General features: G+C 50.7%; 2 protein-coding genes across 2 annotated transcripts; one reads left to right on the forward strand and one right to left on the reverse strand.

Moving 5' to 3' along the window:
• The first annotated feature begins 680 nt into the window (after window positions 1-680).
• Window positions 681-12,474, forward strand: TMEM88 (transmembrane protein 88). Its single transcript, XM_053266365.1, has 2 exons — window positions 681-1,049; window positions 9,870-12,474. Exons 1-2 carry the CDS (start codon window positions 777-779, stop codon window positions 10,140-10,142), a joined length of 546 nt encoding a protein of 181 aa, XP_053122340.1. The 5' UTR covers window positions 681-776; the 3' UTR covers window positions 10,143-12,474.
• Window positions 12,475-19,744: 7,270 nt separating this feature from the next.
• On the reverse strand, window positions 19,745-25,255 carry NAA38 (N-alpha-acetyltransferase 38, NatC auxiliary subunit). Its single transcript, XM_053266062.1, has 3 exons — window positions 25,098-25,255; window positions 21,101-21,284; window positions 19,745-20,127 (listed from the first exon to the last, which is right to left on the reverse strand). Exons 1-3 carry the CDS (start codon window positions 25,176-25,178, stop codon window positions 20,015-20,017), a joined length of 378 nt encoding a protein of 125 aa, XP_053122037.1. The 5' UTR covers window positions 25,179-25,255; the 3' UTR covers window positions 19,745-20,014.
• Between the last annotated feature and the right edge of the window lie 216 nt (window positions 25,256-25,471).

The following is a 25,471-nucleotide window of genomic DNA, read 5'->3' on the forward strand; positions in this document are numbered from 1 at the left end:
GCCCTAAGATTATTATTGAAGGGTTTGGGGGTGATGGAGTTTCAGTAGGGATTGAGGACGGGTCTGGTCTGAATCCAGGGTAGGAAGTTCTCCTGATGTACAGGATCTGGTAGTTGATGATGACCCAAGCACTAGCCAGTTGGTGCCCTCCCTGACAATGCTCTTGCGCAACTCCCGTTTTATTTCAGTGAGGCTTGTGCAAAAGAACTTCCCACATTGCTTTGTGCCCAGTGAGTCAGACTGGCTGTTTTCACAGCTACCATTTTAATATCAGTCTTCTCTCTCAGCCTTGTAAGAAGATTGTCTCCTCCAGGTCTGGGCTGCAAATGTGCATCTGCCACAGTTTTTATGGGCACCGTCCGGATTGGGACCTGGCAGGCCCGTGCCCCAAAGGGGGCGGCACATGGGGGCGGAGGAGTCTCAAAGGAAAACATCTGTGGAATTTGAGTACGTGGAGACCCTTCACCCCCTGAGAATGGTGCAAGCAGCAGCATTCGCTGGATGGACAAGTTTAGTGGGGGGCGGTGAGGAAGGGGGCTGGTGAGGGCTTGTTCTTGTGGTGTGTGGTGTGTGTTGTGGGGGGTGGGCTGCATTCCTAGATTATCCAGAAGAGATGGAGGCTGGGCCAGCTGTAGGGGGAGGAGATGCAATGAGAGGTGTATAAAGGGTGTGATGAACTGTTGAGCCAAGCCAGACCTCCAGGATTAGAGGAAGGAAGCAGAGGCTCTTTGGTGAAGAGGCACTGGGAGGGGTCTTGGCGGCAGCAGCAGCCAGGCATGGGCTTGGACACCCGCTCCCAGAGGGCCATGTCAGGGTCCCTGGAACAGGAAAGTGCCCCCGTGGCCTCCTCGCTGCCACCCCCGCCCTACGCTGGGGAGGGGGCTTTGGAGCTGCGGGGGTCTCTGGACTGCTGGGCGTGTGCCGTCCTGGTCACAGTCCAGAACTTGCTGGTGGGGGTCCTCAACCTGCTCTTGGTGGCCCTGGTCTTTGGGTTCTTCCTGCTCCCCGCCGGGGTCCTGTTGGGGTTTGGATTCCTCTGCCACTCCAAGGTAGGTCCTCAGCCCACGGCGGAACCCCCCCCCCCAATCCTCAATTGTCAGGATTCGTGGGGAATCAGGCGACCGTGTATATGTGTGTGTGTGTGTGAGAGAGAGAGAGAGAGAGAGAGAGAGAGAAGGAGTTGGGAATGGGGCTGTTCCAGAGCTGAACTGCACTTAGTATTTGTTCTTTTATTTATCTTTCTTTATACCGCCCTATATAAACTCTTGGGGTGGCTTACAATTCAAACCAAACCGCGGCCAAAAACCTCATGTAAAAAGGTTAAATTGCTATCTATCTATCTATCTATCTATCTATCTATCACAAAACACCTTTAAAATACCATAAACAGGAAAGCCTGATAATCTTGCCTCACACCCACAACCCCTGGGTCCTTGGATTGTAAGGGAGATGGTTTATGGGGGTGTGGGGGTGGGATTTTGACCCTGCAGTCTTTTGCCAAGAGGTGGGGCCTGGGTCTGTCTTGAAGAGGAGATGGCTGAACCCCAGGAGCTGTCTTTCAAGGTGGGGGGCCCCAGTCCTGGAGCGTGAAGAGAGGCGTTGGGTCCCAGTTCTACGATGAAGGGGTCCAGAGGAGGGCAGCCAAGACGGGGACGGGTGTCGAAACCAGGTCTCTTGGGGAATAATGGTTGAAAGAGTGGAGAGTGTTTTAAGGGGAACGAGGAGAGGGAGAGGAACGGACTTGCTCTCTGTTGCTTCTGAGGGCAGGACCAGGAGTGAAGGGTTTAGATGGCAAGTTAGCAGATATTGGCTAGACTGTTGGGATCAATTCCCTAATTGGCGAGAGCTGTTGGACAATGGAACAGCCCGCCTCATGCAGGGGTGGGCTCTCCTTTGCTGGAGCTTTTCAGAAGCTGGAGAGGCATCTGTCCCGGGGTTGGGCTAGAAGGCCTCTGAGATCCTTTCCAACTCTGAAATTCTATGATTCCATGCAGAATTAAAAAGGAATGCCTCTGAGCATGTGCAGAACACCTCGCTTCAGCCAACAGGTAACTCCAACCATGCCTCCGGGCTTAGGAGTTGGGGAGAAGGGATCCCATAACAGAGGGGCCGCCTTCAGCTAGGCTGGTTCTCCAGCACTGTTTAAGGATTTATTGCAAATCAAGCCTTTTCAGTGGAAAAGGTTTGGCTGAATGGCTGGGTGGGGGTGGGGTGGACTCCCTCCTGTCTCTGCTCCCCGGCTTGCCAAAGGAAAAAAAGAAACAAACCTGGCAGGTCTCTTGGTGTGACCTTGAGTGGAAAGAGCAACACACTTGTGTTGAGGGCTATGTCCTGGATTCCGATCCTGGCGGCTGAAGGGATGATTCTAGCCAAACTGGGTTCCAGCTTCTTTCCGGGCCTGAAACAAAAGCAGGGGTTTAAAGCTTTATATTTAACGCTTAAGGCAGGGATTCTCTTAAACCTTAAGTTCCAAGCTCCAAGTACCACAACTCCCATCATCCTTAAGAACCATGGCCTTTGGCCATTCTGATCAGCTGGAGGGCCATTTATAAACCCAGATATGGAAGGGATGCCCTCTGCTCTGGAGGCTGAGCCCAGCTGCCGTAGTGGCTGGCTGCAGTTTCCTAAGGGTGAGTGAATACTTGCAGCACTCTGCACGTGCTTGAAGGCAACCTTCACCCCTGCTAACTGGGCAGAGAGTCACCTTTTTAACGTGGTGATTCTCTTTATTTAGCAGGGGGAGAGTAACTGGCCCTCTCCACCCCCAGCACAGGACCTCCAGTGACTGTTGCTGGTGTCTGTCATACATTTCTCTTTAGAATGTGAGGCCTTTGGAGACAGGGATCCATCTTATTTGTTTGTTATTTCTCTGTGTAAACTGCTTTGGAAAACTTTGTTGAAAAGCGGTACATTCATATTTGTTGTGGTGGTTGATCGCTGCTCCACATCTTGGCCAGGCTGTCTTGACGCCAGGCGTCCTAGCATGCCTGACTCAACGTAACCAATGACTTGGGATTTTTAATCATAGCCATACGCCAACTATGTTGGGACAGGGGTCTCCCTCCACCCGGGGGGCGGGGTGGGGTGGGGGTGGATGGTGAACCCGTCCCCTCCCCAGCCTTGGTGACTTCTCTTCTCTGCAGACCCACCCACTCCACCCCCCAGAGTTGGCGGAACAGCTGTGGAAAGCTTTGGGTGGTCTTGCCCGGGTGGGATCTTAGCAGTGGTGGCTGGCGGGTGGGGCTGGTTTGAAGCTGCTGTGGAATGTGCTGGGATTAAGCGATGCCGGGCTGTCAGTTTCCCTCCTCTGGGGACGGGTCATGGGGATAGGGGCATGTCGCCACCCACGGCCTGCAAATGCTTCCTTCAGAGCCCTGGGGAGAAGGTCCCTCTCTACCCAGCAAGTGCCTCTTCCTGCAAGCTTGGGCACAAGGCGCTTGGGTTCCCCCGATTGTGTTGGACTACAACTCCCATCACCCCCCATTCCTCTCTACTCCCCCCCCCGGTGTGCGGGAAGAGTTTGGTTCTGGGTGGCCATATCAAGGCAGTGCGCGTGCACATGTGCATTCAGAGTGGGGCCTTCCAGATTTCAACCTGGGCAGGATCTAAAATTAACTGAGCGGAGAGCCAAAACCTTGTGGGCGCATGCCTTGGAGGGAACACTGATGCCCCAGGCGCATTGGCTGGCACCATCTGGGAGCCCAGGCGGAGAGCCCTTTGGCCATGGTGGCTGCGGAGGCCGGGAGTTGTAGCCCAGCCACACCTGGGGATTCCCAAAGTTGAGAAGCCGACGCAAGGGAAGGGCTGGTTAGGGACAGAGGAAGCTGCCTTGTACCGAGTCAGACCCTTGGTCCATCTAGCTCAGTATTGTCTGCACAGACTGGCAGCGTCTTCTCCAAGGTTGCAGGCAGGAGTCTCTCTCAGCCCTATCTTGGAGATGCTTTGGCAACATACTGTATGCTTTGGTAGTTTGTTGGTTCAATTAAAAAAATCTTGTCCTATCTTGGAGATGCTGCCAGGGAGGGAACTTGGAACCTTCTGCTCTTCCCAAAGTGGCCCCATCCTCTAAGGAGAATAACTTGCAGTGCTGCTCACACATGGGGTCTCCTTCCCATCAGAGGCGTCTCTAAGGAAAATAGAGCCTAGGACAAGCACTGAAATTGCGCCCCCTGTCCAAACATTGACACCCGTCTTTCAGATAACGTTACCATAATATCAGCTGAAAAATACAAGTCAGGCTCGTTAATCTTTTAATATTTCAAAAACTATTTAGCAGTGGACGTAGCCAGACCCCAAAATGCTGGAAAACTACAAATTTCAGTATGCTGGGGCTCATGAAATACCCAAACACTATTATTTATTTATTTATTTATTTATTTATTTATTTATTTATTATTATTATTTATTTTGCATTTATACCCCGCTCTTCCTCCAAGGAGCCCAGAGCGGTGTACTACATAAGTTTCTCCTCACAACAACCCTGTGAAGTAGGTCAGGCTGAGAGAGAAGTGACTGGCCCAGAGTCACCCAGCAAGTCTCATGGCTGAATGGGGATTTGAACTCGGGTCTCCCCGGTCCTAGTCCAGCACTCTAACCACAGGTGTACTTGGAAAACTAACCAGAAGTGCCTCTCTAATTCTCTCCTATGCATTGTAGCATCACTATTACATAAGTGGTTTTTTTTAAATGGAGAATTTGGCTTTTCCCAGATACTCTGAAAATAATTAAAGGATATGCAGCGTAAACTGTGTCACTGCTTGGAATATATTCTAGTCTTTCAGAAAGACAGTTAAAATGAGAGAAAGAGAGCAAGAAACTCCCAGTGAGCCTCGATATTAAGGATTTCACACTGATTCAAAGACAAACTCACCATTAATAGCCATGTGATTAAGACATCACATTTAACTCACTTATCACAAGAAGCAAAGTAAGAGCAAATGAATACAATCCTAGCTCATTAGCTTCAGCTCAGTATTCACAAGCCCTGATTCTCTGTACATAGTTCCAAACTGAATGTGTGTACAGTGACTTACATTATATTATATTATATTATAATTTTTTTACCTGTAGCTCCTTCGAGGGGCTTCCTAAAGGCTGTGTGGGGGTCTGAAAAGGTTGCCCCGCCACACGCGCGCCTCTAGGGCCTCACAGGGACCATTTGAGCATGTGTCATGGCCTCCCCCCCCCTTTTTTTTAATTTTTAAATGGTGGCTGAAAATAAAACGGCCACCGCGAATGCTCAAATGGCCTCTGCGAGGCCTGGCCTGGCCTAGGACCTCACAGAGGCCATTTGAGCATGTGCAGTGGCCATTTTGGTTTTGGCAGCCTTTAATTTTTTTTTAAAAAAAAATTAGAAAATGGTGCCCCCCCTTCAAGTGGTGCCCGGGGCACGTGCCCTGCCTGCCCCACCCTAGATATGCCCCTGCCTCCCATTAAAATGCAAACCAGGGTGGACCCTGCTTAGCAAAGGGGACCATTCATGCTTGCTGTCACAAGACCAGCTCTTCTCTCATAAGCATCCAATCTGGGAAGGCTGCAAGCAAAGGGAAAACAAGACCTGCCTGTGTGAATACAGCCTTGAGATTGTCTTAAAGGTGGTATTATAATCTAACAATCAATAAATAAGCCAGTCCAGGTCGTCCACCACTGGGGTCAGGGCGGGGACGTCCTGGGGACCCCAGCAGGCCTTCCTGCTCTTGGTTGCAAAGGTCTTGCAGAGCAGGCCTTGCCTCTGCCAGTGTGGGACGAGGTGGCTGGTCATCTTCAGGGGGTAAGAGGACTGTACAACGTCAGACTGTGGCAGGGGCTCACCCAGAAGCCCAATTCCTGGCCAGGAAGGGGATGGCCTGGCTCCTGGGAGGATGGAGGAGTCGCCTTCCTCCCTGGCTGCAGGGGCTCTTGCTGCTTGGTCTGGGCTGGAGGAGTGAGGTGCCTTTTAAAACAAGTAATCCAAGCGATAGGGCCATCATATACAATGGCCGCATCGTCTGACACTTTGCTGTAAAGTTCCACTCTGGTGGATATAGGGGGAAGGGACGTATTTGGGGGGGGGGGACCACCTTTAGTCATTCCCAGACAGCACTGGGGGAGGCCATTTTTGAATGCTTTCGCAAAACCGCCCTTGCACTTTTTGGGGGTGGGGGTGGGGGTGGGGAAAGATTGCAGCCCACCGGGCCTCCTAATGGCTAGCTTTCCACTTACAGGAAGGTGTCTGTGGGATGAGAGCTGGCCTTGTGGTAGCAAGCATGAATGGCCCCCTTTGCTAAGCAGGGTCTGTCCTGGGTTGCATTTGGATGGGAGACAATGTGTGAGCACCATAAGATATTCCCCTCAGGGGATGGGGCCCCTCTGGTAAAAGCTTCGGCATACTTGCATGCAGAAGGTTCCAAATTCCTTCCCAGGCAGCATCGCCAAGACAGGGCTGAGAACCTTGCAGAAGCCGCTGCCAGTCTGTGAAGACCATACTGAGCTAGATGGACCAAGGGTCTGACTCAGTTTATTCACTCATTTATTTATTTATATGACAGCTTCCTAGCCACCTAATGGCGCAGCAGGGAAATGAGTTGCCTAGTGAGAAAGAGGTTGCCGGTTCGAATCCCTGCTGGTATTTTTGCCCAGACTATGGGAAACACCTCTGTCGGGCAGCAGCAATATAGGAAGATGCTGAAAGGCATCATCTCACACTGTGCGGGAGGCGGCAATGGTCAACCCCTCCTGTATTCTTCTACCAAAGACAACCACCGGGCTCTGTGGACGCCAGGAATCGACAACAACTCGAGGGCACAACTTTACCTTTTACTTTATGTTCCTATGTGTTTATTTGTAAATCTAGGCCTAGGTTCAAAACCATGCCTCCCGAGGTCCAGCCTGGAGTTATACAGTCCCCCCACCTCATTCTGCTGCCTGCCTCGACCAGGCCTCATGCAGAGAGGCGCTGGGATCTGTGCACTGGCCCATGGACAGCTAAGAACAAGTATGGTTCATGGGGCAAAAGACAGCAAAAAGTAGAGCATGGCTACACCCTAAAAAGACCAGGGAAAACAGATACTGCATCTAAGAGAAGTGTATTTTGTACAGAGACCTAGAATGGAATCGTTAGGCCCAGCTGAGGCTCTCCAGCTGCGATCAGACTAAAACTCCCATCATCCCCCCACCGCATTGCAGCAGAGGGTGATGGGAGTTGTAGTCCCACCACAGCTGGGGAGCTTCAGGTTGGCCACCTCTGGGTAAGAGGCTCTGCTGGGCAGGAAACCCCAGAGCTCTGGTTCCCAGCTGTCCTCCCCGCCTCCCGGTGACAAAAGCCAGATGTGGGGTCCGTCCGTGGCTTTGATAACCCTGTGGGGCTGAAGAGCACATTCCAGCTGCGGGTACATGTGCAGCCAGCCAGCCAGCCTGCAGCTACTTGGTTCTTGTCCTTGGGAAGAGCCTGCTTTTTCACAAAAGTAGCCAGTTCTCCTTTTTCACCCACATCCCACCAACGTCCAGGGGAGGGCTTTAGCAAGCCAGGGATCAGAGAAACACATTTTGTGATCAAAGTGAAGCCCTGTTCACAAATTATGTTCCACGCACGCACTATTCTGTGTACAATGAATGCATGCCAGCGTGGTGCAGTGGTTAGAGTGCTGGACTAGGACCGGGGAGACCCGAGTTCAAATCCCCATCCAGCCATGAGACTTGCTGGGTGACTCTGGGCCAGTCACTTCTCTCTCAGCCTAGCTTACTTCACAGGGTTGTTGTGAGGAGAAACCTAAGCATGTAGTACACTGCTCTGGGCTCCTTGGAGGAAGAGTGGGATAGAAGATGTAAAAAATTAAAATAAAATAAAATAAATGGACAGATTTGTACACACAATTATTCACATTCTGTTCCGTGCAAGATAGGGTACACTTCCTCTCTGTACCCTGTGTTTGAGGGGGCCTGTACCCAGATTAACCTATGAAATAAAAACATGCACATGGTAGTGAGCATTAATTGAACCCTTTGCTATGCAGGGTCCACCTTGGTTTGCATTTGGATGGGTGACTTAGGGGATGGGGCCACGCTGGGAAGAACATCTGCATCCTTGCATGCAGAAGGACCAAAATTCACACCCTGGCATCACCAAGAGATGGCTCAGAGAGACAACTCCTGCTCTAAACCTCGGAGAGCTGCTGCCAGTCAGTGTAGACAATACTGAGCTAGATGGACCAGGGGTCTGACTCAGGTTATGGCAGCTTCCTAGGTTCCATTCACATGTACATTTGTAAAATCATCCGTACGCATGTGCCACTGAAATTCTGAATAGGGCTAGAGTCCGATGTTGGTAGAGGAGAGGGGTGCAATGGTGCCAGAAGTGTAAATATACATATATGGAAGGAAGAGTTCAAGACATAAGAACAGCCCTTCTGGATCAGGTCCAAGAAGGCCTCTCTGGTCCAGCATCCTGTTTCCCACAGTGGCCCACCAGATAGGAAACATAGGAACATAGGAAACTGCCATATACTGAGTCAGACCATTGGTCTATCTAGCTCAGTATCGTCTTCACAGACTGGCAGCGGCTTCTCCAAGGTGGCAGGCAGGAATCTCTCTCAGCCCTATCTTGGAGATGCTGCCAGGGAGGGAACTGGGAACCTTCTGCTCTTCTCAGAGTGGCTCCATCCCCTGAGGGGAAGATCTTAACAGTGCTCACACATCCAGTCTCCCATTCATATGCAACCAGGGCAGACCCTGCTTAGCTATGGGGACAAGTCATGCTGGCTACCACCAGACCAGCTCTCCTCGAGGTAGCCAGATGCCTCGGAGAAGCCCACAGGCAAGAGCAGAGGGCTTGCCCTCTGTCCTGCTGTTGCTCTTCTGCAACTGGGATTCAGAGGCAAATTATGTCATGTTATGTTTTGTTATGTTATTTATTTATGTTTTTAAACATGTATTTCCTGTTCTTCCTCCAAGAAACTCAGAGTACATGCTTCTTTTTCTCCTCATAGCCACCCTGTGAGGGAGGTTAGGCTGAGAGCTACATGACTAGCCCAGAGTCACCCAGTGAGTTTCATGATTGAACGGGGATTCAAACTCAGGTCTTCCCAGTCCTAACACTCTAACCACTACACTATGCTGGCTATAAGGCTGGAGGTGGCCCATAGCCACCAGACTAGGAGCCATTGATAGGCCTGTCCTCAATGGAGTTCTATAACAAATATATCGTTTTGCTACTAGTGGCAATTTCTAACACCCTTTGGGGATGCGAAATATCCTACAAGCATTAATCATTGCATTGAGCTTGAGGACCTGATGTGCTCCCCGGTTCTAATGGCCTTTGCCGGGGATGAAGGTGTTGCCTCCTACAGTGAATAAACAGGGGATGGATGCCCTAAATGCACACTACTGCTATTTGTGCACAAGGGCAGTGCACCTCCATTCTGTGCATGAGCACATGTCTGTAAGGAGAGCTGGTCTGTTGGTAGCAAGCATGAACTGCCCCCTTTGCTAAGCAGGATCCACCCTGGTTTGCATTTGAAGGGGAGACTACATGCATGAGCACTGTAATATATTCCCCTTAGGAGAGCTGGTGTTGTGGTAGCAAGCATGAAGTGCTCCCTTTGCTAAGTAGGGTCTGCCTTGGTTTGCATTTGAATGGGAGACTGCATGTTTGATCACTGTAAGACATTCCCCTTAAGGGATGGGGCTGCTCTGGGAAGAGTTTCCAAGTTCCCTCCCTGGCAGCATCTCCAAGAGAGGGCTGAGAGAGAGATTCCTGCCTGCAACCTTGGAGAAGCTGCTGCCAGTCTGGGTAGACAATGCTGAGCTAGATGGACCAAGGGTCTGACTCCATATATGGCAGCTTCCTTGCCACATCCTCTCTGACCCGGGCACTGTGCTTCCTCTCTCCACAGTTCTGGCACAAGCAGGAGCACTACTGCACAGCCCACCTGCACGACACGGCCTCGGTGGCGCTTCTGGTGCTGGGCTTCACCCTGCTGGTGCCTTTGCTGGTCCTGGCACTGGCGGCCTACTACCGCCTGGCGCGACGCCTGCAGCTGACCTACTGCCTCGTCCCCTACAGCAAAGCCGTCTACAAGAACCTGCCGGCGACCCACTACCACAACGCCAGTGGCTGCTGCTGCTGCTCGCAAGATCTGGACACGGTGGGGAAAGTCTGGGTTTGAGAGCTGGGCGGGGCGGCGCTGGGGTGGGGGCAGAGAAATAACTGGGGAAGGAACTGGACTGAGGAACTTCCAAATGAGCACGCTTGAAAGAACTTGCTCCCCCCACAACGCCCAGCAAAGGGTGGACACTTCACCACAGTGAGATGTGCAATAGCGCATCCGACTCGCTCGCATCCCAACACGGACTCACGGGTGCAAATGGAGAGGTGCTAGATCCCATCAGAAACAGGTGCAGTGGAGAATCTGGCACAAGGGGAATGCAAACTGGACGGCCAGCCCGGCCTCTTTCCCTGACAGCACAAGCACCAAGGATCCCCTTCAAGGAGCATGCGCAAGGGAAAACGCCACTACTCTCTGGCTTTGGGGGAGAGAACAGCCACAGTGCTCTGTGTAGGTTTGCCAGCCCTCCAGGAATTGGCATTTCTCTCTGGGTGACTCTTGAAAGATGTTAAGGGGCTCTTGTGAAAAACATTTGTGGGGGCCAGGCATCACTTCAGTCAGAAGTCAGACTTGGCAACATAACTTCTTGGTGTGGAGGCAGTGATGTGTGTCATGGTGCCTTTCAGTTATCAGAACGGGCAGACACTGTTCCCTAAAACAGGTTTTGCTATACAGTGATCTCTTTGCTTGCTGAATGTGGATAGATAGAACGAACCCTGGATCTATAGTGGAGGCTGAGGAGACAGAGCTGCTGGTGTGTTCAAAAATCCCTATTCAAGGGATTTTTTTAAAAAAGTTGAGAAATGAATCCCTGTCTTTGTGTGAAAAGGATACCTCAGCTTACAGTTATCCTTGGTTACCCCACAAGTGGTCATATAGGCAGCTAGAGGTAGTTTTCTGCCCTAGCATCTAGTTTACCTGTGGAACTCAATGCCACATGATTTCTTAGCCAAATGGGTGGGGAAACAGAGACCTGTTTAATGACCCTGTGGAACACGTTGTGATGGTCATGGACTGTCATCTCCAGAAGCTTAACAGGCCCAAAGATGGGTCAAAGTTTAGAAGCAGTCGTCTACTACTCATAGGGTTTGGGGATTTCTGTCTGTCACGCACTCACACACTTTTTACTTTCTTTATGCTTCACCTTGAGTTCTTTCAGAGTTTATGTTTAATATCTAATATACCCGTTAGCTGAACATGTTTATTGCCAATGGAACTCATGCTTATAGCTCCCTAGCGCCATCAATATGCAGACTTTAATTGTGTCCAGGGTTTTGAGTAGCTCTGTTCCTTCGGGTTTGGGTGAGTGTGTGGAGACCTTCCTTGACTTCTTTTGTTGCGGCATCTGTTTTTAAAGGGATGGCGGACAAATTCAGACCCACAGGTGGGGGATGAGCTGGCTTGGCATGGCCCCTTCTGAAGAAGCAGGGCCCCACTGAGGCAGGGGCCCCACTGAAGCCAGCCCAGCTCCTTCCAATTGCTGGCACAGAACTCCCAGATCCAGGGATGGCAAAGGAGAAAGGACGGAGCACTTCGGTGCCCATAACACACACCTTTTAGATGCCTGCAGTTGTCTTTTCAAGGCACAAAGCAGGGGGAGTGGTGGGTGGAGTTGCATGCTAAACAAGATGAGCAATTTGTCAGCCACTGGAAGCAAATCCATACATTAAGAGCTGGAGATTGATTGTTGGGTGTGATAAACCAGAATGTTAGCAGCTTAAAGCTAGCTTTACACAGCGGTGTTTGCACCCGTTATGCAGCGCGAGGCGGCCATTTTTCCTACCCCAGGGCCTGGCGGAGGGGCCACAGCTGCTGGAATGGGTTTGCCTGCCCTCCGATGATTGTGGGGAAGCTCTGCCCTCCGGCAAGGTGGGCAGTTAGGGGCCTGGAATGCAACTCTCCCTTCACAGGCGGTGGTGGGTGTTTCTTCTTGGGTGTTAATTGTCCGGAAATGGCCTCTGGGCGCACTGATCTCTCTGGAATGCCTGGAATGGGGAAGGGGCACATTCCACCAGCCCCCTCCGGCCAAGCGGGGAAGGGGGCTCATGGGTGGGGGGCATGATGATGAACAAAAGAAGCCCTTTAGAACAGGTTGCTTGACAACAGGGAGAGCTAAAGGCCCCTTGTGGGGCACAGGCTGCTTCTCTCTGCAGATGCTGCTGGAGTGACTACAACTCTCATCATCCCCAGCCATTGTGGCTGTGGGTGATGGGAGTTGTGGCCCAGCAGCATCCCGACTCAAGGTTAGGAAACCCTGGTCTAGGGCGGGGGCATGTGAACTTCTGCAAGGCCGCAGGTGATGGCACCTCCCATCAGATACACCAATATACATGGTAAACAAATGGTGATATACAAATATGCATTTGTAAATAAAGCAGACCTTACAGAAATATCCTCTGGTCTTCCTGTCATCCAAAGGAAGTCAAACCCTGGCAATATGGCCCTATGTCTTCTCAACACTCTGGGAACTGGGCAGCATGGAACAACTTATTTTCACAATGGCTGAGCATGATGGGAGTTGTAGTACAACAGCATCTGGGGACCCAAATTTAAGAACCCCTGGTATTAGGGATTAGTCAAATGCATGGAGGATAGGACTATTGATGGCTACACCATGAGTTGTGATGATGAGGCAAGCCTCCATGTACAGAGGCAGTATACCACTGAATACCAGTTGCAGGAGAAGTTACTGGGCAGGGCTATAGGCCCTCTGTGTGGGCTTCCTGATCCAGCCCTGCTGGATCAGGCTCAAGGAAGTGCATCCAGTCCAGCATCCTGTTTCCCACAGTGGCCCATCAGATGCCTCTGGGAAGCCCACAGGCAAGAGGTGAGGTCATGCCCTCTCTCTTGCTGTTTCTCCCCTGCAACTGGTATTTAGAGACATCTTACCTCTGAGGCTAGAGATGGCCTACCAGACTAATAGCCACTGACTAGTAGCCAAGGAGAGGAGAGCTGGTCCTGTGGTAGCAAGCATGGCTTGTTCCCTTAGCTAAGCAGGGTCCACCCTGGTTGCATATGAATGGGAGACTTGGTGTGTGAGCAACACTGTAAGATAATCCTGCAGGGATTATTGCTTGCATGATTCCCCCCCCCCCCCATGACCCTGAAACCTGGAAGAATGCAAAGTTAGCCAGTCATGATGGCTGTTAATGTTCATGTTTTTGTTGATGTCCCCAATATGGGACTGTTGGCAACCCTAAGCCTGCAACCCTCCAGAACCGTAGAGTGCCGTGATAGGGAGGGAGAAGGGAAAGGAGTTGGAGCTCATTCATTACTTTGTTATTAGTGAACATAACTGGTTTGATCTGGGCCAATGGCTGTTCTTCCCATTTGCTGGAAATAAGGGGCAAATTGGCAGCCTGTAAGGGACAGTCAGTTTGGGGCTGAAAGAAGGTATGTCCCTGTGAATAAGGGACTGTTAGTAACTCTATGTAGGGACTCAAGCAGGCTCCAGTCCCCGTAAAGGAGACCCCCCCCCTTTGCACAGTGGGAAGGGTTGCCTCTGTAAGGTGCTGGAGGGACTGTGCAGAGTTTTGCACAGGCCCCATAAACAATTAGCCAGGGGGCCGCCACACATTTATTATTATTATTATTATTATTTTACATTTTATATCCCACTTTTCCTCCAAGGAGCCCAGAGTGGTGTACTACAGGGATCCTCAGCGTTGGGCCCCCAGATGTTCTTGGACTTCAACTCCCATAATCCCCAGCCAAAGGCCACTGGGCCTGGGGATTATGGGAGTTGAAGTCCAAGAACATCTGGGGGCCCAACGCTGAGGATCCCTGGTGTACTACATACTTGGGCTTCTCCTCACAACAACCCTGTGAAATAGGTTAGGCTGAGAGAGAAGTGACTGGCCCAGGGTCACCCAGCAAGTCTCATGGCTGAATGGGGATTTGAACTCGGCTCTCCCCGGTCCTAGTCCAGCACTCTAGTCACTACACCACGCTGGCTCTCTTAGGGTTGACGGGGGCTGCTACTGGCCCCTGAGAATGAAGAACCCTGCGTGAGGAGAGAGATTGCTTCCAAGAGCAACAGCACCGCCCCCCGCCCGCCCCTGTTTCCCAAAAGTCACAACCTATCACAGCCTTACCTGAGCAGCTGCACCTCATCACCTCCGCACAGCTTCTTTTCTCCCAGATTCTGGCAGAGAAGAAGCCCAGTTGAAAACATAAATAAATAAAAGGACTCCTCCGACTTCGGGGCTGCTCTGTCCCCATGTCACAAGAAGTTGCACGCACGGACAGAGAACCCAGTTCCCCAACGTTTCCTCTGTCTTGCTGGTAAAACATGCATTCAGGTCTCTGCTGCTGCTGCTGCTGCTGCTGCTTGGAATGACTGTGGCGAAGGCAGGACGGGCACAGCTGCCCTTGCTTGCCCCACTCAGACTCTCTTCCTCCTGACAAGCTGCACCTGTGGGCTATCCTGCCTTCGACACACCTGCTCAAGGCCCCAGCAGCTTTGATTTCACCAGCCCACTGCAGAACTGGAACTTCCCAGACCTGGAGCAGGAATGCTGGTCTTGGCTCCTTCCCCATGCACCCCCACTTTAAAAAAAGAGTAATAGATTTGAATTACAGATTGTATCCAGGTTAAACTATACCAGTTCATTAATGCACATTCTCATAAAATATAAAAAGCTAACTTTGAAAGGTCTAAAATGATATGCATGGAAACAATGACATATACACAGATCTATAACACTCAAATACAACTTTTGTACTATAATAAAGATTAGACGGCTAGTATCTAACTACCATGCTCAAGAAAGAGGACAACATCAAGGATGCCCTGCTATTTTTAACCTGCTAGCATTCCCTCCCTGGAGTGGATCTGAGAACACCACACACCGAGGGGTCTCGAACGTTTATCCCCAGATGGTGTGGGGCTACAGCTCCTGCCCTACCAGCAGGCGTATCTAGGGAAAATAGCACCTAGGGCAAGCACTGAAATTGTGCCCCCTGTCCAAACATCTGACACCCATCTTTCAGATAACTTTACCATAATATCAGCTGAAAAATACAAGTCAAGCTCGTTAATCTTTTAATATTTCAAAAATTATTTAGCAGTGGACGTAGCCAGACCAAAAAATGCTGGAAAACTAAACATTTCAGTATGCTGGGGCTCATGAAATACCTAAATACTTTGTGGAGGTGTATTTGGAAAACTAAACAGAAGTGCCTGTCTAATTCTCTACTGTGCATTGTAGCACCACTATTACGTACGTTTTAAAGATAAATGAGAATTTGACTTCTCCCAGATACCCTGAAAATAATTAAAGGATATACAGGGTAAACTGTGTCACTGCTTGGAATATATTCTAGTATTTCAGAAAGACAGTTAAAATGAGAGGAAGAGAGCAAGAAACTCCCAGTGGGCCTTAATACTAAGGGTTTCACACTGATTCAAAGACAAACTCACCATTAATAGCCATATTATTAGGACATCACATTTAACTCACTTATCACAAGAAGCAAAGTAAGAGCAAATGAATACAATTCTAGCTCATAAGCTTCAGCTCAGTATTCACAAGCCCTGATTCTCTGTACATAGTGCCAATCTGAATATGTGTACAGTGACTCATATTATATTAAATTTTAATTTTTTTACCTGTAGCCCCTTCAGGGGGCTTCCTAAAGGCCGGGGGGCGGTGTCTGCAAAGGTTCCCCCTCCCCCCAATGGCCTCTTAATTCACTGCCGCAGCCCATCCTGGGCTGATTTTCGGGCCTGTTCAGGCCTACAAAGATTGGCGTGGTGGCCATTTTGGAGGCCACCATGTATGTTCAAATGGCCTCTGCGAGGCCTGGCAAGGCCTAGGGCCACACAGGGACCATTTGAGCATGTGCGGCAGTCATTTTTTAAAAAAAATGTGTTGTTTTTTTTAATGGCCACCGAAAACAAAATGGCCACCACGCATGCTCAAATGTCTTCTGCTAGGCCTCACAGAGGCCATTTGAGCATGCACAGTGGCCATTTTGTTTTTGGTGGCCATTTTTAAAAAATTTCATTTAAAAAAATGGCATCCCCCTTCAAGTGGCGCCCGGGGCACGTGACCTGCCTGCCTTACCCTAGATACGCCCCTGCCTACCAGCCACAATGGCCTCTGGCCTGGTTGGAGAACCTCTGACATACACACCCTGTTCACATGTTAGGGCTGATGCATGCACCATCAGTCCCAGCCCATACAGTCCTTCACATATTACCATAATAACCTAAATAGAAAGCGACTCTGAATGTAAGACAATGCTTTAAAAGATAGAGGTTAAATGCAGGTTATACATGTATTTACCCCAAAGAATGAGGGCTCTGAATTCAAGATGACACTTCCCCGCCCCGCCCTGTATTTAACAGGAAAGAACTGGGAATAACCTGTCCCTTGATTTAAGTACATGTGCTATACCATTGTACATGTCTTATCTGTACCCTGCAGTTGAGCGGGCCTGTACATCAGAACGTACATAAGAATGTATGATCAGGGCCATAGTCCAGGGCCTCTGTACACCCCCTGGGCCCCCCAAATCCTCTTCAGTTTGTCCTGGGGTGTGTGGTTTGTGCCCTCAGGAACCTACATGTTACAAAATGATGCTTAACTTGCAGGCGGGGGTGGGGTGGGGGTGTCCAATGGCCTTTTGGTCCAGGCTCCAAAATTACCTAGCTGCACCTCTGGGCCCAAGGAGGCCCATCTAGTCCAGCATCCTGTTTCCCACAGTGGCCCACCAGGTGCCTCTGGGAAGCCCCTCAGTCAAGAGATGAAAGCATGATCTCTCTCCTGCTGCTGCTCCATGACGACTGATATTTAGAGGCATCTTGCCTCTGAGGCTGCAGGTAGCCTATAGCTACCAGACTAGTAGCCATTGATAGACCTGTCCTCTGTGAATTTGTCTAAGCCCCTTTTAAAGCCATCCAAGCTGGTGGCCGTCACCAGGTCCCATGGCAAATAATTCCATAGATTATGTGCTATGTGAAAAAGGACTTCCTTTTGTCGGTCCTAAATGACCTGGCCGCCGGTTTCATGGGATGACCCCTGGTTCCAGTGTTGTTAGAGAGGGAGAAGAACTTCTCCCTATCCACTCTCTCCACACCATGCATCGCGTTATAAGCCACCTCTACACCCAGATTTGCTTTTACAATGAATGCATGTTCAGTCATTCACATACACCCCTGGACACATGTACAGACCTGTACGTGCATCTAGTGTAGTGTCTGAACAGGACAGTGATGGCCTTGAGATGCGGCTGTTCTGGATTCATATGAGCTCTCTCATAGTCTCTCTTGGGCAGATGGTTCGATGCCAGCCTCTGTGGGGCCTGAAACCATTACAACTTATCTCTGACACTAATGATTGTGAAAGGATTCTGCTCCATGAAAATTCCACACAGGACACTCACTCTCACTCTCTGAATGCAGTTCTTCGTTTTGAGAGGACTGGCACTCCCCTCCTCTCTGCTAGCACTTCCGTGCTACAAGGCAGAAATTCAACCAGTGAAGCTTTCCTGGCATGGAGATGCAGCAACAGGAAAAGGTGTAGTAACACGGAGGTTCCTAGGTTTGGGTCCAAAGATGATGCTAGACTACACCACCTATCATCCCCAGCCACCATGGCCAAAGTCCACTGATCAAAATGTTGATCTATCATGCAGCTGTCAAGAAAAGGACACAGTGAACTGCTTTGGGGCTGGATTGGGGAATATCCTGTTGCAAACAGGATAAGGAAGGACTGAGTCAGCTCTGGGCGCCAAGAGCCTCTGATGGAAAAACTCCACATTCTGGGAGGAAGGAACCTCAGATAAGATAACAAGGCTGCTGGCTCCTGCACGGTCCCCATTGTGTTGTGGGAGCGAAGTGTAGCCAAAGTGAAGACTGCCCCGGGCTATCTATAGACACTCTTTTCCGGCACTGATTGCAGGCCTATGGAACAAACGGGGAGAAATCCTGTGGCTTCTTCCCAGGGATGTGTTTCTTGCCAGATATTCTGCCTGTCAAGCTGTCATGCCGTAAGTGGGGCCCTCCATGGTGCCTTCCAACTGCTTGGGTCGAGCTGAGAAAGGTGATCCACATTTAATGTGAAAGTTATTTGCAGGGCTGTGCAGATTACGCGATTCCCCACAACTGCAGAATTTGGTAGCAAGTACTGGATTCGGCATCTGCACATTATTTGCAGGGCTGTGTGACCACACAATTCCCCACAATTATAACATTTGACAGCAAGTGCTGGAAAGAGCACAGGCAAAGTATATGTTGATATTTCAGAAGCTGGAGGAAAGCCAAATTGAAATGCCAAGGGCAGGCGGGGAGGTGGGGTTCAGTACCCCACATGGTGCCCCCCTCCTGCCACAATGAACACAGGCATAATTACACAAAAGTACAGGTTAACAACACACACACACGGAAACGCCTAGCCCCTTATTCCACAGCACCCTTGAAAATGGCCTTGAAGCTGACCAGAGATTTTGCTTTCGCCTTTTACAGGCAGGGCTAGAAGATTCTGAAACGTTAAGCACCACGTTCTGCGCCCTGGCACTTCTGGGGGTGGGGGCTTTACCCCAAACCTTTACTGGCTCCAATGGCTGGTTCTAACCTCCTTCTTTTTCTTTTAATGGAACAAACCCAGATCTAGACAACTCTGGCCACACGGCATACAGTCAGGGGCCTGCCTGCATTTTAAGTCCCCTATATTCATTTTGCAAAAGGTTTTCTTCAGTGTAAAGATGGAAAGACCCCAAACAGACAAGGAATGTCTCCCCCAGCCAGGGACATGGGGCAGGCAGATTAGGTTCCTAGCATGTCCAGTGTCCCGCTGAGGAAGAACGGAGGGGGGTGGGGTGGAAACGGGGAATTGAGAATGCCAAGGGCCTTTAACAAGCAAGGGAATGGGGGGAGGAGAAAGGTAGAGGCCCCCCCTGTGTGTGAGGAGGGTCCCCATCACTCATGCCTCTGCCTCAACTGGGCTGGGTTCCCTGAAACAGTTCAAGGGTCTCTCTCACTTTCTTCATCTGTGTGCGGAATGAGTTTTCTTCTGGGCGGCCGTATCAAGGCAGTGTGCGGGCATGTGCATTCAGTGGGGCCTTCCTGATTCAACCTGAGCGGGAACTAAATTTAACCAACCAGACATCCAACAACTTGTGTGCGCGTATGTGCATATGCCTTAGGGAACCCTGGTCCGGAGAGGGCTGCAGTCGTCGGAAAGAGCCACTCCTAAAAGGTGCTCCCTGTAACAGAGGTTCCCAGATGCTGCTGACTCCCATTCCTACCACCCCCTAGCAAAAAGGTGTAGTCATCACCTGGGAATCCCTCTTACAGGGAACAGTCCTCCTCCTCCTCTCCCACAAAGCCTTTTCAGGTAGTACAGAGTAAAATCGGGCTTGTGGGACTGCTGCCACTTTTGGTTCCACCAGCAGCCCCCCAGAGCAGCATTTAGCTCAGAGATCACAACATGCTGACCCCCAGTGTGTGGAGATCAGGTCTCCTGGATTATCTGGTGGGGGGGAGTAGTAATCGTAGTAGTGAGGGTCTGTAGTTCACGGCAGAGGAGTTCAGAGGCAGGACTTTGCTGAGCCTTCGGTCACTTAGGCTGGGGATGGTGGGAGCTGCTTACCAGCAACCTCCAGAAACCCACGTTTGAGAACCTCTGACTTAGGTGCAAGGAGAACAACACACCAAGTCAGAATTTGTCTATGTTTAATACGACGTCTCGCAAACCTAAACACCTTTACGGGTCAACCATATCCCAAGTCTCGGAGGTGGGTGTGTGCGCGTGCACATGCACCCATGACCCACCTCCCAGTGTGCACCAGTCCTGTCCAGCCTTCAAGCTTTTGCTCCTCAGCTGCTCCCGAGCGAGGCAGAGTCAGAGTCGGGAGGCTGTCTGTCTCCAGGGTCGGCAAAGTGCATTTCTCAAGGGTTGAGCCCTGCTGCGCCCTCTGGTGACAGATCAGAGGTACTGCAAGGAGGCCAAGCTCTCCAGCTCCACCTCTATGGAGACGATGTGATGTCCTGGGACCATCGCCAGCCCCAAGACCCGAGGTTCTCCTGCGGAGAAGGAGTCTGTGGACAGCAGGAAAGAAAGAGAGAGAGAGAGAAGATGAGAACGCGGGAGTCCTAGTCACCAACGGCACCCCCTCCCCTCCGAGAAAGCCCGGAAGCCCTGACTTGGGCCTTCTTTCTTGCCAAAGGAGCCTGGAGGCCTGGCTGCCCCGCCCCACTACAATTATTTAGCATTTTTTACATTTCCTGCCCACTTCTTAATAACATGCTTTTCTATCTAAAGAGGCTTGCAAATATCTATAAGCCAGGGATCCCCACGTTTGAGTCCCCAGATGCTGTTGGACCACAACTCCCATAATCCTGTCCAAAATGGCTGGGGGTGGTGTGAGCTGCCGCTCAACATTTGGGGGCCCAAGGCGGAGAACCCTGGATCGAAAAATATGCACACAGACACAATCGTTAAAACCCCGTTTCAAAGGGCACAGCTAGGGGAGAAGGGGGCCTGTGTTCGCTCCTCCCCCCAGCGGTCCCTCGGAGTGAGGGAGATTATGATTATTTTTCATTTTATCTCCTGCTCTTCCTCCAAGGAGCCCAGAGTGGTGTACTACATACTTGAGTTTCTCCTCACAACAACCCTGTGAAGTAGGTCAGGCCGAGAGAGAAGTGACTGGCCCAGAGTCACCCAGCAAGTCTCCTGGCTGGATGGGGATTTGAACTCGGGTCTCCCCGGTCCTAGTCCAGCACTCTAACCACTACACCACGCTGGCTCTCACAAGAAAATGAAGAAAATAAGGTGGGGGGGGCCTCAAGAGCTGGGGGTCCGGGTTCTTTGAACCCATCCGTTCGATTATAGCGACACCCCTGGTTGCCAGCACCAGCCTGAATGTGGGAAGAGGGGCAGGGGGTGGGCGGGCGAAGCTCCCCAAAGGCAGGCTTCCCACAGGTCTGCCACCCGAGGACCTGGCTCAGCATAAGCCGCTTCCGGAGTTTCCTAGGAGAGAACAGCTCAGGCTGCGCCAGGGATGGCACTCACCAGTGGGCTTGAGGTACTCTTGGGCAGAGCCCAGGATCACGTTGCAGTCTCGGTCGGTACACAAGAAGCAGCCCACGAGGGTCCGCCCGTCTGTCATCCGGATGCGCATGCTCTTGTTGAGGAGGTTCTCCAGCTTGCAGCGGGCGTGGAGGTATGGCGAGCTGGCCTTTTCCTCGCCCGAGTCCTGGAGGAAGCGTGGGGATGGTTAGTCTGAATGGACCAGGGGGACAAAGAAACCCCATCCCGTCTGAAACGGAAAGGAAGAGAGAAACCAAGCCCACTCTACCTTCCTTCCCACCCGTTTGTGTGTGTGTGCATGCGTGCATACATGGGATGTGGTGGCGATGGGTGGGGTTGTTGTTTCTTTGCTGGCTTTGTTTCTCCTTTTTGAGAAGAGACTAAGTTTCTAGACCTCATGGTGGGTGAGTACAAATCGAGATGGGATATGGTTGACATCCCAGTGTTCTCTCTTGAGCAAGCACAGATTTAAAAAAACACCCCACAACAGCCTGCACCATCAGAGTCAGCCACCTAATGGCACAGCGGGGAAGTAACCTGCCTAGGGAGCCGGAGGCTGTTGGTTCGAATCCCCGCTGGTGCGTTTCCCAGAATGTGGGAAACTCCTATATCGGGCAGCAGCAATACAGGAAGGTGCTGAAAGAAATCATCATCTCCTACTGCACAGGAGGAGGCAATGGTCAACCCCTCTTGTACTCAATGTATTCGATGGGGAACAGTGGACATCACACAGATAGCGAGAGGGACAGTTTGAGGAGGAATACGGCTCAGGAAACATTATTTCCTTGCAGATGTATACCTTGGTCCCTTGCGTTCTCCAACTAGGAGACGCCGTGCATGCAATTCTATACACTGCCAGCTTGCAAAAAGCCACACTTACAGAGGTTTATGTAGAGCATCACTTGGCAGGTTACCTTCTACCTAGTTTATGGCCTAGTTCAGAGGTGGCTGGGGATGATGGGAGTTGTAGTCCAACAACAGCTGGAGAACCTCAGGCCGCCCACCTCTGGCTTACACTATATCTTGAATGTGTACCTTATTGAATGTGTTAATATTAAGATGGTAAAGAGTTTTCAGTGCTTTTGATCCCCCACCCTTTAAAAATTGACAATGTAAGGTAGGGATGTGAACTTAGTTGGGCGGAGAACTTTATGAAAAAAGACATCAGGTCCTTACCTGCTCTCTGTCGCCCAAAGCAGCTTTCTGCTGGGGTGCCACGCTTCCCAACAACTCCCATGCAGCATCAGCACGCACATGGGTAGTGAAATCCAAAACCAACTGTGAGGAGTTCCAAAAGGATCTCTCCAAACTGGGGGAGTGGGTGACAAAATGGCAAATGTGGTGAATGAGGCCAAGGGACCATTAGGAAGGGGATTGAAAATAAAAATGCTAATATCATAATGCCTTTATGCAAATCTATGGTGCAGCTGCATTTGGAATACTGCACACAGTTGTGGTCACCGTATCTTAAGGACATTGTAGAACTGGAAAAGGTGCAGAAGAGGGCAAGCAAGATGATCAGGGCCTGGAGCACGCTGCTTATGAGGCTAGGCTACAGCATCTGGGGCTTTTTAATTTGGAAAAGGGCTGACAATGGGGAGCCATGGCAGAAGTTTATAAAATTATGCATGGAGTAGAGAGAGTGGACAGAGAAATTTTTCTTCCTCTCTCACACTAGAACTAGGGATCATCCCATAAAACTGAAGGCTGGGAATTTTAGGACCAACAAAGAGAAGAACTTTTTCAAATAGCACATAATTAATCTATGGAATTCTCTGCCACAGGATGTGGTGATGGCCACTAGCTTCGATGGCTTTAAAGGGGGCTTAGACAAATTCACGGAGGACAGGTCTATCAGTAGCTACTATTCTGTGGTGGCTATAGGCCACCTCCAGCCTCAGAGGCAAGATGCCTCTCAATATCAGTGGCAGGGGAGCAACCACAGGAGGGAAAGCATGCCCTCACCTCTTGCCTGTGGTCTTCTCAGGTGCATCTGGTGGGCCACTGTGTGAGATGGGTCTTGGCCCTAATCCAGCAGGGCTGTTTTTATGTATTTGGCGTCTGCACATGCGTGGGCTCCATGTGCGTGCTGGTGCCACGTGGGGTTAGCGTTATTGGGATAAGTGCTACCTCAGCAAGAAGGTAAGAACCTGCTCTTCTTTTTCTTAAAGTTCTCTGCCCGATTTCCCCAAACATGCTTGAACTGCAGTTTGTGCACACCCCTAATGTATGGAACGTGCAGGGTAGTGCTTAGACCACAAGACCAGGAGAGCTGGTCTTGTGGTTGCAAGCATGACTTGTCCCCATAGCTAAGCAGGGTCTGCCCTGGTTGCATCTGAATGGGAGACTTGATGTTTGAGCACTACAAGATATTCCCCTCAGGGGATGAAGCCGCTCTGGGAAGAGCAGAAGGTTCCCAGTTCCCTCCCTGGCAGCATCTCTGAGATAAGGCTGAGAGAGATTCCTGCCTGCAACCGTGGAGAAGCCGCTGCCAGTCTGTGAAGACAATACTGAGCTAGATAGACCAGTGGCCTGACTCAGTATATGTTCCATTTCATGGAGGGCAGGACTAGCAATGAGGTTATAGGCTCCTTCCAGGCTCAGAGGCAGGATGCCTCCAAATAGCAACTGCAGGGGAGCAGCAGCAGGAGAGGGGGCATCCCTTCATCTCCTGCTTGTGGGCTTCCCAGAGACATCTGGTGGGCAACTGTGGGAAACAGGATGCTAGACAAGATAGGCTTGGGTCTGATCCAGCAAGGCTGTTCTTCTGTCTTAAAATAGTTTCAAGTATTCCAACAAAAATTATTTCTAAGTGCAGCAAAATTCCAAGTGATTTCAATGTGACCCTCAAACCAATATTGTGTGCTTTACTTCATTTCCCCCCAAATCAAATATTTCAGTTCAAATAGTTTTGGCTACCAGAAAACACGTTTGAGATATTTATAGAGCATAGTAGTTAGAGTGCTGGACTAGGACTGGGGAGACCTGAGTTCAAATCCCCATTCTGCCATGAGACTAGCTGGGTGACTCTGGGCCAGTCACTTCTCTCTCCGCCTAACCTACTTCACAGGGTTGTTGTGAGGAGAAACTCAAGTATGTAGTACACCGCTCTGGGCTCCTTGGAGGAAGAGTGGGATATGAATGTAAAATAATAATAATAATAATAATAATAATAATAATAATAATGTCATATTAAAAATAATTAAAATGGTATGCATTTTTTTAAAAACACACTTTATTTCCTAAGCCAAATAAACAGGCCAAGCCCAATTGATATAGGGCACTGGGAATTTTCCCAATCCAAAAGTTTCCAGAATATCCACACTTCTGGTTCCTTCTGGGTCTATGGTCCCAAAACCACCAAACGCAGATCAGCTTCCACCCCGGCATGCTTTCTAATAAGTTCCCTTCTCTGTTTAAGGTTTCAGATTAAAGCGCCAGGTTGGCAGGCATATCGAAGAGGACAATTCCCTGCCCCAAGAAGCTTACCATTGGCAATTTGACCCAGGAGAGACAAAAGAGGGGAGGGAGGGGGGCGTGGGCAGGGGGAGGCAGGCAGGATCCTATTGCCTCTCCCCTCCCCTCGTGCCTCCAAGGGGGCATGGCGGGGGGGGGATAGGAGTGGGTGCCCCCCTCCCTCCCACACTCCCCCCCTTTTGAACTCTGGGACCTGCTCCCCCTGCCCAGTGCCCACCCCACACAGCACCCCGCCATTTCAAAGACCTCCCCCTCCCGCTTTCCTGCTCTAGCCTACTCCCCCTCCCCACATCATGCCCCCCCAAGCCCCCTTGTCCTCCCCACATCATGGCCCCCCCAGCCCCCCTTCTCTCCACATCATGGCCCCCCAAGCCCCTCTTATCCTCCCCACACCTTCCCATTCGGGATTATGAGACCCCTATTAAGCCTCCCCCCCTTCTGAGTTTGGGGACTGATACCCCCACCCGGTGACCCCATGGCTCTCCCCTCTTCTTCTTCTTACCCCCGGGCTGGGGCTGTTCTCGCAGCCATTCTCCTCCCTCCTCTGTGGCTGGGGATGTTCTGGAATGGCAGGCGCCGCCATCTCCCTGCCGGGACTACAATTCCCAGGAGGCTTTGTGCGCCAAGAAGCCCGCCGCGAGCGGGGCGGGTCGGCCCCCTCCAATAGGGATTAAGAACTCCCAGAATTCTGTGCGCGCCAGCTCCCTCTCCGGTACGCAGAGATAGAGGAAAGTGCTAGAGGAAGTCTAATGACTTCCGAAGTCATTTCATTGGCTGGATGCGGGACTTCTGCTCTGACACGGGAAGGTTTTTGGGTGTTTTTTTTAACGGTGCTCCTCATCGCAGTCAAAGAAGGAATCCAGGATTTCAACATGG

Source organism: Hemicordylus capensis, chromosome 6 (assembly GCF_027244095.1).
Source record: "Hemicordylus capensis ecotype Gifberg chromosome 6, rHemCap1.1.pri, whole genome shotgun sequence".
NCBI classification, from domain to species: Eukaryota; Metazoa; Chordata; class Lepidosauria; order Squamata; family Cordylidae; genus Hemicordylus; species Hemicordylus capensis.

Coding starts and splice junctions, on each gene's coding strand:
- NAA38 (XM_053266062.1), bottom strand. CDS start 25,178: ATGGCGGCGCCTGCCATTCCAGAACATCCCCAGCCACAGAGGAGGGAG. Junction 21,285..25,097: donor AGAACAGCCCCAGCCCGGGG/GTAAGAAGAAGA, acceptor CGCTTCCTCCAG/GACTCGGGCGAGGAAAAGGC. Junction 20,128..21,100: donor AGAGTACCTCAAGCCCACTG/GTGAGTGCCATC, acceptor TGCTGTCCACAG/ACTCCTTCTCCGCAGGAGAA.
- TMEM88 (XM_053266365.1), top strand. CDS start 777: ATGGGCTTGGACACCCGCTCCCAGAGGGCCATGTCAGGGTCCCTGGAA. Junction 1,050..9,869: donor GATTCCTCTGCCACTCCAAG/GTAGGTCCTCAG, acceptor CTCTCTCCACAG/TTCTGGCACAAGCAGGAGCA.